The sequence below is a fragment of the Miscanthus floridulus genome, chromosome 3 (genome assembly GCF_019320115.1).
Source record: "Miscanthus floridulus cultivar M001 chromosome 3, ASM1932011v1, whole genome shotgun sequence".
NCBI classification, from domain to species: domain Eukaryota; kingdom Viridiplantae; phylum Streptophyta; class Magnoliopsida; order Poales; family Poaceae; genus Miscanthus; species Miscanthus floridulus.
Window position 1 is genome coordinate 30,848,059 of NC_089582.1, and position 10,833 is coordinate 30,858,891.

The 10,833-nt window shown below is 49.8% G+C and overlaps 1 protein-coding gene across 1 annotated transcript; it reads left to right on the forward strand.

Annotated features, from left to right (window-relative positions):
* The first annotated feature begins 9,189 nt into the window (after positions 1–9,189).
* On the forward strand, positions 9,190–9,552 carry LOC136543442 (uncharacterized). Its single transcript, XM_066535888.1, has one exon. The coding sequence runs from the start codon at positions 9,190–9,192 to the stop codon at positions 9,550–9,552; it is 363 nt and encodes a 120-aa protein (XP_066391985.1).
* The last annotated feature ends 1,281 nt before the right edge of the window (positions 9,553–10,833 follow it).

Consider the following 10,833-nt stretch of genomic DNA (forward strand, 5'->3'; position numbering starts at 1 on the left):
TAATTTTTTTTAACATCTGGGATGTTACAGGCAAGCCCCCTCTTTGCCGAGTGTTTTTTTTTACACTCGACAAACGCCCTTTTTGTCGAGTATTTTTTTGTTCCGAGTGTTTTTAAAGCAGCACTTGGTAAAGAACTTGTTCGTCGAGTGCCCGAGGAAAGACACTCGGCAAACAGAAAAACGCTCGGTAAATTTGAGGATTCCGGTAATGTTTCACGGAAAAAACTGATTTCTTCGTAGAATATAGGAGGGAGTTTGTCCCTTTGTTGGCTTTTGGCTTTTGGTTTTTTAAGAAAAAAAAAACAGGTTTTTTTTTTAAGCCAACCAAAGCCACCCTAGACCAGTAGCGATGCCTTGAGTAGCGTGAATCTGATTAATTGCTAGGCACTGCTCCTACTACTGCAGTCTGAAGATGCAGCTATGGTTAATCTTCAACGAAATGTGGCAACATCGTGTGACAGAAAAAAAAATGAACGATGATGCGACAGTTTTGAATATGGAAAGCGGCGAATTTAATGAGGGTGTCGCATGGGGTGTATGGATACTAATAAAAAAACAAATTACTTAATACGTCAGTACTCCACGAGACGAATTTTTTAAGCCTAATTAATCCATCATTTGCACATGTTTACTGTAGGACCACGTTGTTAAATCATGGACTAATTAGGCTTAAAAGATTCGTCTCGCAAATTAGTCGCAAGTTGTGCAATTCGTTTCGTAATTAGTTTATATTTAATACTCCATGCATGTGTCTAAATATCTGATGGGACATCGACTAAAATTTAGAAGGAGAAACCAAACACCCACTTAGATAGGCTGTTGGAATGATCTAGCTTTCGAGAGAGGTTTCTATTTTAGAGAATAGCTGAATCATAAATTTTGTTGCCTATTTTTAGACACTCAGAATTGCTCCTACGCTGTTATACCTTTCTCAATCATTAACAGCTATTCATGAGAGAGCGTTTTCATTAACCGCCTGATTGGTCACTTTGGCCTACCGCCGGCCGGGTCCTCTCCATACCTGATTGCTTTGTGAGCGGGTCCAAATGAATACGCTTTGGTGTAGTGCACGCGGAAGCCGACCGAACTAAAGGTGCGGGACATGTGGTTGGACCACGTGTGTTGCTTTCACAATACCTGATTGCTTTGTGAGTGGGGCCTTGTTTACATTGCAAGTTTTTTTACTCTCTCTATCACATCAAATCTTTGACACATACATGGAGTATTAAATGTAGATAAAAAAATAAATAATTACACAGTTTGATTGTAAATTACGAGACAAATCTTTTGAGCCTAGTTAGGCCATGATTGGACAATAATTGTCAAATACAAACTAATAACCATCGAACGTTAAAAACTCCCGGTCAGACAAGAGCACTACTGCGCTTCTTGCCAGAGCAACGGGAGTTTGGCTCCGCCTCGCCCGACGCCCGTGGGCCAGCACCGCCTCACCCGACGGCTGAGGGACAGCTCCGCCTCGCCCGAGGGCAGAGGGCTATGCTCCGCCTCGCCCGAGGGCTGAGGACGGGGTCCGCCTCACCCGACGTCCGGGGCCAGGCTACGCCTCGCCCGACGCCCGTGGGCCAGCTCCGCCTCACCCAGCGGCCGAAGGGTGGCTCTTGCCTCGCCCGATGTCCAAAGGCTGGCTCCGCCTCGCCTGACAACCGCACCCCGCCCCTTCATGACGGTAGGCACGGGGTAAGACAAGACCTTCGAGTCAACCGCGGCATCAAGGTCCATGCCCTGCGCCCCTGCAAGAAAGTACCATTAGAGCGTGACGGGACGGGCGCTTAGACCCTTCCGGACGTAGCAGGGCCTAAATAGTGTTGCAGGCACGTGCTCTTCGCCCTACAGTGTTGTAGGCGCCGCCTTCAGCCCTCTGACAAAGAATCCGACACAGACATACGACAACCACTACGTTCCAAAGGGGGACTCCCGTCCTCTACAGTGGCAAACAAGCAGTCACCGCGCTGCCCGCTCCCCTTAGGGCTACAGGACAACACCCTTGTCCGACACGCCGCCCGGAGGGGTGGGATGGGACGAACCCACTTGCTAAAATCAGGCCAGGGCATGGCCTACGAGGATAAACGAACACGCCTCTTCTGACACGATCTGCCATGTTGGCAGGGCAGGTGTAGGGAAAAAGGAAGACCCGAGTCCCTCGAAGGACCTTCTATGTCTTTGGTATTTTCCTTTTTCTCCCATCTGTAACCCCTGCTCCCCCTTGGATCTATAAAAGGGAGGGCAGGGCTCCCCACTAGAGGGACCGATTTTTGACGGATAACTCACATACAGACGAGCTCATAGAGAGTTCAGTTCCACATCACATACACAGCCAAGCCACCACCAGTCTCTTGGCATCCTTTCGACCCTTCATTCAGAGACCTGGGACCAGTCCCTCTCTCGACCGTTTGTACCCCCTGCTACGAACCGTTTTCGGTGCTAATAACACGAGCAGCAACAAACTGGACGTAGGGACATTCAACCCGAACCAGTATAAACCTTGTGTCCTTTAGCGCACCATCCGGGCCTAACGCGCATAATTATAAATTTACTAGCCGGTGTTTGTTCAAAACACCGACAGTTGGCGCGCCAGGTAGGTGACTTTGCGCGTTCCAAACCAGGCCACGGATGGCTAACTACGACATCAGCTGGGTCCCAGGCGCACTGTAACATCCTTGATGTTAAAAAGTAATTAAGAAGGTGATCATGTCATCATTATGCATAATCATCATGCATCAACTCATGAATGCATTTCATGTTAATATTATAGTATGCGAATGTTATTTTATGGAGTGTTTTATATATTACCTGAAATAATGTTAATAATAATGGTTATGAAACTTTGTGGATTTTGATGTAGGAATCTATTAACCAATTCAAATTCTTCCTTAATAAAGTTCAAAAATTTTGTATTGGATTGGATTTCCGAAAACCCTAAATTAGCATTTAATTTTATCGTGGAAAACCCCATTTCAAAATCTAAGCATATTTTGGGGTTGAGCCTAAAAGCAAAAGTGTAGAGCTTGTTGAGTTGTACAAAGTTGGTTTTTGGAGTTTTCAAAGTTGTTTTATAAAAATTGAAGCAATTTAAAAAGGCGTAATTCTTTAAATGTTACCTTTTTGAATTCAAATTTGCATTTCAAAATGTAGACCGAATTAGGGGGTGGTTATTAAAGCAAAGTTGTAGAACTTTGAATTTTAAACAACTTTTATTTTTGGAGATTTTTGAGTTGCCACATAAATTTGGGAGTAATTTGGGATTCAAAGCGAGTGGCAATTCTGTAATTTTGGTGAACAGTGCTCGCGGACGACACCTCACCGTCGGTGAGCTTCCTCAGCGTTCCAGTCGCGGCCGTGGCCATCTTCGGCATCGCGCTGGCGCGGAGAAGGTTCCTGCGTGGCTTCTTCGTTCTTCCTGGTCGTAGTTTAAAGCCTCCGACGTCGCCGTTTTTCGTCGTTCTGCCCCTCTGCTTTTTCCGTCACCGCCGCCGGCTGAGCTCTCTTTGTCGGTGAAATTCAATGCCGATGATCAACCATCACCCAATAGCTTGCTCACCCAGCTTCGCCTGCTCCTTGCGCTTCAGCTGACACCACTCGAGCCATCCCAGTTCATCAGAATCAGCCGAGCGCCGTCATCCCCTTCGCGGCCGTCCGCAGCGCCGCCGAGCTCCACCTCTCCGTGGCCAGAGCGCTCTGGTGCCTATCTCCTCCTCCCGAGTATGGTTCTGAGCTCTCCGTGATACCATGTTGCTTGTTAACTTATTCATTTTACCTCTACCGCACAGAGCACGCTGGAACGACATCGCCGCCGTTCACGCCGTGACCAGCCGCCGTGCCAGTTTCCGCGGCCGCCACTAGCTCCTGTGCCTCCACGCCTCCTTGTGCCTAGAAACCACAGCCACCGGCCTCCCCGGACTAGGCTGTACCTCCGCAACCCCACTCCGACCTCGCTTCGCCATCGAGGTGCCCTGCCGCCGTGCCACTCCGCCGCCGAGCCGCGGGCTCGCGTGACCAGGCCGTCATGGGCCACGACCGGCCGAGCTGCGGCCACCCTCAGGCTCGCCTCGCCACCCCGTCGCTCGACCACCCCTCCAATTGCCACCGGCGAGTCTTCACCGGCCGAAAATCGAGCCTCTCCAGCGTCCTCTGTTCTTCAAAATCGCGACAGGGGCTTCGCGCAGCAATAGAAACTAATACAGGGGCCTAAATGCGAAGAGCGTGACTCAGGTGAATAGTTCACTACAGGGTTTTTCTTTTTCTTTTTCTATTTTTAGCTGAAACTTGTGAATTTAATTACTATTTATTGGTGCACGCTAAAATCATGAAATTTTTTGTGTAGCCTCTTCATGATGTCCTCTATGTAGGAAAAATATGAAACCATGAAAATCAATAGTTTTTGGATGCTTAAAAATTAGTCCTTTTAATTAAGAAATGCTTATTGTGTGATTTTTATAGGCCAAAATAAATATCCAGTGACCATGAAACTTTTATTGTATCTGTTTATTGTTAAAGCCTGCCTCCACAAAAAGTTTGGGATTAATTTGATGATGTTTAATTATACTCTTATTTATATGCCTTAATTATTAGTTAATAATTGTCGAAATGATAAACATAAATCATGAGATGTCCTGAATGGTTTTTGGAGTTGATTATAGATCATGAAACACCCCACCCCTGCTGTGTCATGGCCAAGTGATTACCTTCTTGATATGATTATGTTCGCCCTTTAGTTAATAATTCTAAATGACATAATTAAGAATTTCATTAGTAAATGCATGTTAATAAACTTGATTGCTTCTTAGATGCAACCTCTTGGGTAAAAAGTAAAAGTTATACATTTCCTTGTATATTGTTTATACATGTCTTTTCATGGTGAAGCTTTAGTTGGTAAGCATGTATGATAAGTGAACCTTTGACTTGTTAGAAGAACGACTAAAAATGCTTTATGCTAATTACTTGCAATTGTACCGTGAAGGAAAGTTGTATTCAAGTTAGTTAATCTTTTATGCTTTCACCAATGCACCTCCATGCATCATGTCATACAATCCATCATGCTAAAGCATGTATTATTTATTTACGTGTAGTGCATACGTGAGTGAGAAGGTTCGCGTTGACCAATCTTCGGATGAGTGTCATCATTCAATGGTGCTCGTGTTGATCAAGTGTTGGAGAAGGTTCATCCATCAATGGTGATGTTGTCAAGTCTAACTCCATAATCTCTCTGTGGAACTAACCTTTTCTATCGACCAAGGCAAGCCCCGGATGCATTTAAACCTACCTTGTGTTTTACAAATTTATATCGCTTTTGCTTTCAAGTACTGCATTAAGTGATTAGGAGTTGTGTGCAAACCTAATTGGAGCATTACCAACCTTGTTTTTCCATATCTACCTTGTTACCAGTTTTACTTCGTAAATGTCTAGTTATGCTTAGCCATGCTTAGACAAATAAAAGTCAGGTGATTACCTGTCACCTACGAGTTTTAAATGGATCTTTGGTTATGCTTGGTTACTTATGTGATCATGAGATATGAGCATGTGAAGTAATAAATCTAGACTAGGTGGACTCGGTGTAGGGAAGCCACAAGACATGGAGGTCTTGTGAGCGGGTTCTTTTTCGCCTGTGTCAATTAAGGTCCGTCCGTTGTTGAACTGCGTGAGATGAGACTTTGTAGTACTAACCACATACTCCGATAAGCCTTAACTTGGCTATTCTATTACGAGAATGGCTACTCGCGCACTGGGAGTGGAGAGATGGCGGGAATAGCGTGTACCCACATGGCAATGGGCTGGATTGGTGGAGTACTGTATTCTCAGGTGGCGTGGATCCGTTCTTGTTTTAGAGGATCTGAGGGTAGGTTGATATATGTAGGTCGGGGACCTGCATATGTCGTGTGGTCTGGAATCCCCAGCTGGGTTTAATCGGTTTGAATCGTCGTTGCTCCTCGGTTATGGAGACTCAACTCTCTGTTCATCATCGTAGTTAATAACTGGAAATAGAGGAAGGTTTGAGAAAGAGTTTGATATGAAGTTCATGATCTCATTATGGATCATGGCAGATTCATATATGGTTTTTATGAAGTTTTAAATATTGAAATAAAGAATTTTGTTAAAGAGCTTTTATGCAAAAGAACTTTGATTATTGCTAAAGCCATACCTTGAATCCCTGAGCCTGCATTCCTGAGTTCTATCAGTTTTTATTTCGGTTAAGTCTTGTTGAGTACTTTTGTACTCAGGGTTCGTTGACCCTTGTTGCAGGTGAGGCTCATGAGCAGGTCTGCTTTGAACCGTGCTGCATGACTGTTGTTCAATGCGATGACGATAAGTAAATGCATGGCCCTTGGGCAGGGCAATCTAATTGTGTGTTTGTATTATGTTATAATACCACTCCATTACTACATTTTGTAATAATTATCGAACTTAGTTGTAAGGTTTGAAACTACCGTTTTGTAAACTAAGTTATTGTAAGACTTCCACTGATTTACTCTGGTGTAGATATTTGAATAAATGTTGTAATACTACAATGACTCTGTAATGTGATCCTGCTCAGAAATCGTGGATGATTCGGGGTTCCCCGAGGACACCCGTCAGTCTTCTTAAGTTATTAGGAACATATGCATAGTCATCAGTGGTCGTTGGACAGTGACAGATGCATGTGGGCCCTATAATTTAGGAGGTTCTGCCACACGCACACGTGCGCTTCGGGAACCTAGATTTCATCATCACGATGGGATGAGAGTTGGTACGGGCTCACGTTGCCATCCAATCTCTCCCCCCCATCGTCCTCGACGTCAAGAGGCTTGGACGCCAGCTCGGCGCCTCCCTTAGGCTCCAGCAGTCTAGGGAGGACCAGCATCGCCACACCCTTTCCAACGACAACGACACGGCGCAGCCTTCCGGGGAGGGGCTCCTCTCTCCGGAATGCCACGTACAGAGCGCCCCTACAGCGTTTCCGTTTGGTCTCCGCAACGCCACGGCGGTCGCTGGCCGCCTTGTGGCACTACGCATGGTTCAGCCTCCCACGACAGTGAGTTCATGGGGGCAATCAAACATGACACGGAGACTCTCTACAAGCTCCTCACGGAGGAGCCAGGATCATCCTCTAGCTCTGACTCCAGCAGGAGGAGCCATCACCCTTCCCGGGAATGCTTCATGGCGGAAACCCCCGAGGGGCGCGTCGAAAGCTTCTCAGGGGAGGAGGCCACCCCGACAGGCAACCCTGACGGCACGACCGGAGGGGAGCCAGTGGCCCCATCTCGCTTGAGGATGGAGCAGCTGAGAGCCCAGAAGCTAGAGATCGATGAGGCCGGACAAAGGCTCGTGCGGGAGTACGCGGACATCAATCGCGAGATCGAATGCCGTGAAAACAGTGGACGCGCGCGCCATGGCTCGCAATGTACACCAAAGGATCCTCACCGACAACGGGAACCTCCCTCACTTCGCTCGGGCAAGTTAGAACATCGCCGCTGCAACGGCCTTGCTTCACGGCCTTCCAGAGGCAGCAACGTCCGAGGATCGCCGGGCCCGCCGAGAAATTCGCATGTTGCTTAAGCGTGCGGTGGCATAGCAGGCGGAAAGCTCGTTGTCTCAGCGACGTGAACTCGATGCCAGCCAGCACATGCCCTCGGTGCGCCCTACCAAGGACGCGTCGGTTCACCAGACACCACCAGGCGATAGGCAGCACATTGCTGTCCTGGTACATCAACGTCTCGGCCACAACCGCGACGCGCGCAGCACCATCGATGCCCGCAGGCGCACCTACAACGACGCAGGGAAGGAGCCCACCGTGGCTATCATCCTCGATGTGGTGGACGCTACGACAGCGGCGAGGACCGGAGCCTGAGCCCTGGCCTACCAGGCCCTTAGGCCTTCGGCCCGCACATCCTCAACGCTGCTTTCCCACCAAGGTACCGACCACCTACTAATATCCCTAAATATTCTGGAGAAACAAACCCCAGGCTTTGGCTCAAAGACTATCAGCTTGCCTGTCAAGCCGGTGGCGTGAATGATGACGATTTCATTATTCGCTACCTCCCACTGTTCTTGGCCGATTCGGCACGAGCGTGGTTGCAGCACTTACCGTCCAACGCCATTCAGAGTTAGGCGGATCTGAGGGAAATCTTTGTGGGGAACTTCTAGGGCACATACAAGCGCCCGGGGAACCCATGGGACCTCAAGAACTGCCGCCAGAAGGCTAATGAAACCCTCCGCAGGTACATCCTGCGCTTCTCCCGGTAGTGCAACGAGCTCCCCAACATCGCCAACGCCGACATGATAGGAGCCTTCCTGTTTGGAACCACCTATGAGTCCTTGGTCCATAAGCTAGGTCGCAAGGGCCCGCGGACCACCAAGGAACTCCTGGACATCACCACCAGCCACGCCTCAGGAGAGGAGGTGGTCGGAGCAATCTTCGACCGTTCCGACAGCAAGGCAAGGCGGGACGAGGGCGTCGGCGAAGGCGCCTCCAATCGTTCCACCAAAAGAAAGAATAAGAAGCAACGGCGTGACGACTCGCTCGTGGCCGCTACCGACCGCAAGGGTGGCTGGAAGCCCATGGAGGGCACTCCGAACCACTTCAAAAAAATGCTCGATGGGCCATGCCCAAACCATGCTTTCCTGGCCAAACATCTGTACAAGGATTGTGGCCTCATGTGCAAATTCTTGTCCAGAAGCTCGAACAAAGGAGAGCATGCGAAGGAACCCGCCCCCACCATGGACGATGCCGAGGAGAAGGACGACACCTTCCCGTCGCCAAACGGTGCCCTTATGATCTTCGGAGGATCAACAGCCTACGACTCCAAACGGTGCTAGAAGGTCGCACGCCGCGAGGTCTATACTGCCGGACCGGCCACGCCTGCCTTCCTCCGATGGTCAGAATTCGCCATAACCTTCGACCAGACCGACCATCCGAATGACGTCCCACACCCGGGAAGGTACCCGCTTGTTGTCGACCCGATCGTCGGCCCAAAGCGACTCACAAAAGTACTGATGGACGGAGGCAGTGGCCTCAACATCATGTACGCCAAGATGCTCGACGAGATGGGCGTCGATCGGACGAACCTCCGCAACATCCGAGCGCCCTTCCACAGAGTCGTGCCTGGCAGACAGGCCGTACCACTGGGACAGATGGATCTGCCCATCACCTTCGGGGATCGGTCCAATTAATAGACTGAGACCCTCACCTTCGACATGGTGGGGTTCCCTAGAACCTTCCACGCCATCCTAGGGCATCCATGTTACGCAAAGTTCATGGCCATTCCCAACTATACGTACCTCAAGCTGAAAATGCTGAGTCCCCGCAGGGTCAGCACCGTCGGCACCTCCTTCCAGCGGGCCTACGAGTGCGAGGTCGAGTGCTGTGGCCACGCCACGGCTATCGTCGCCTCCGGGGAACTCGCCGCCCTCAAGGAAGAGGTCGCTGAAGAAGCGCCCGACGCAAAGAAATCCACCAGGACGTTCGAATCAGCAGGGGGCTCCAGAGAGGTCCTCATAGATCCCAGCGGCTCTAAGGGTAAAATGGTACGCATTGGTACCACGCTCTCCTCCGAATAGGAAAGCGCGCTCGTCGACTTCCTCCGCGACAATAAAGACATATTTGCGTGGAAGCCCTCGGACATGCTAGGCATCCCGAGGGAAGTCGCCGAGCACACCTTGAAAATCCACCCAGGCTCCAAATCGGTGAAGCAACGCCTGCGTCGCTTCGACGAAGGAAAGCGCAGGGCCATCGGTGAAGAAATAACAAAACTATTGGCCGTCGGATTCATCAGGGAAGTACACCACCCAGAGTGGTTAGCAAATCCCATTCTTGTACAAAAGAAGAGTGGGAAATGGAGAATGTGTGTTGACTATACGGGTCTCAGCAAGGCATGCCCAAAGGACCCGTTTCCTTTGCCACGCATCGACCAAATAGTCGATTCCACCTCGGGGTGCGAAACCCTCTGCTTCCTTGACGCATATTCCGGCTACCATCAAATCATGATGAAAGAGTCCGACCAGCTCGTGACGTCTTTTATCACCCCCTTTGGATCGTTCTGCTACACCTCAATGCCGTTCGGTCTGAAGAACGCCGGGGCTACCTACCAGCGTTGTATGCTCAAATACTTCGGGGACCTCATCGGGCGGACCATTGAGGCCTACGTCGACGACATTGTAGTTAAGTCCAAACGGGCTGACCACCTTGTCACTGATCTCGAGTGAACCTTTGTGAAACTCTGGGCGAATGGCATCAAACTTAGTCTCGAGAAATGTGTTTTTGGCGTTTCGAGGGGCATGCTGCTCGGCTTCATCATCTCCGAGCGTGGCATTGAAGCCAACCCAGAGAAAATATCAGCCATCGCAAGGATGGGCCCGATTCAGAACATAAAGGGGGTCCAGCAAGTCGCAGGGTGCCTCGCCGCCCTCAGCCGATTCATCTCGCGCCTCGGCGAACGAGGTCTCCCCCTTTACTGACTTCTAAAGAAAGCTGACCGCTTCGAGTGGACGTCCGAGGCCCAGGAGGCACTTGACGGGGTCAAGCAACTTCTGGCAAAGCCCCCGATCCTGGTTCCTCCAAGTGACGGCGAGTCCCTCCTGCTATACATAGCGGCCACAACGCAGGTGGTCAATGCCGCCCTGGTAGTAGAGCGAGAGGAAGAGGGACACGCCCTTAAGGTCCAGCGCCCTGTGTATTTCATCAGCGAGGTACTATCCGACTCCAAGACCCATTACTCCCAAATCCAGAAGCTCCTCTACGCCGTCCTCATCACCAAGCGGAAGCTGTGCCACTACTTCGAGTCGCATCCCGTGACGGTCGTAACGTTGTTCCCCCTTGGCGAGGTCGTCCAGAGCCAGGAC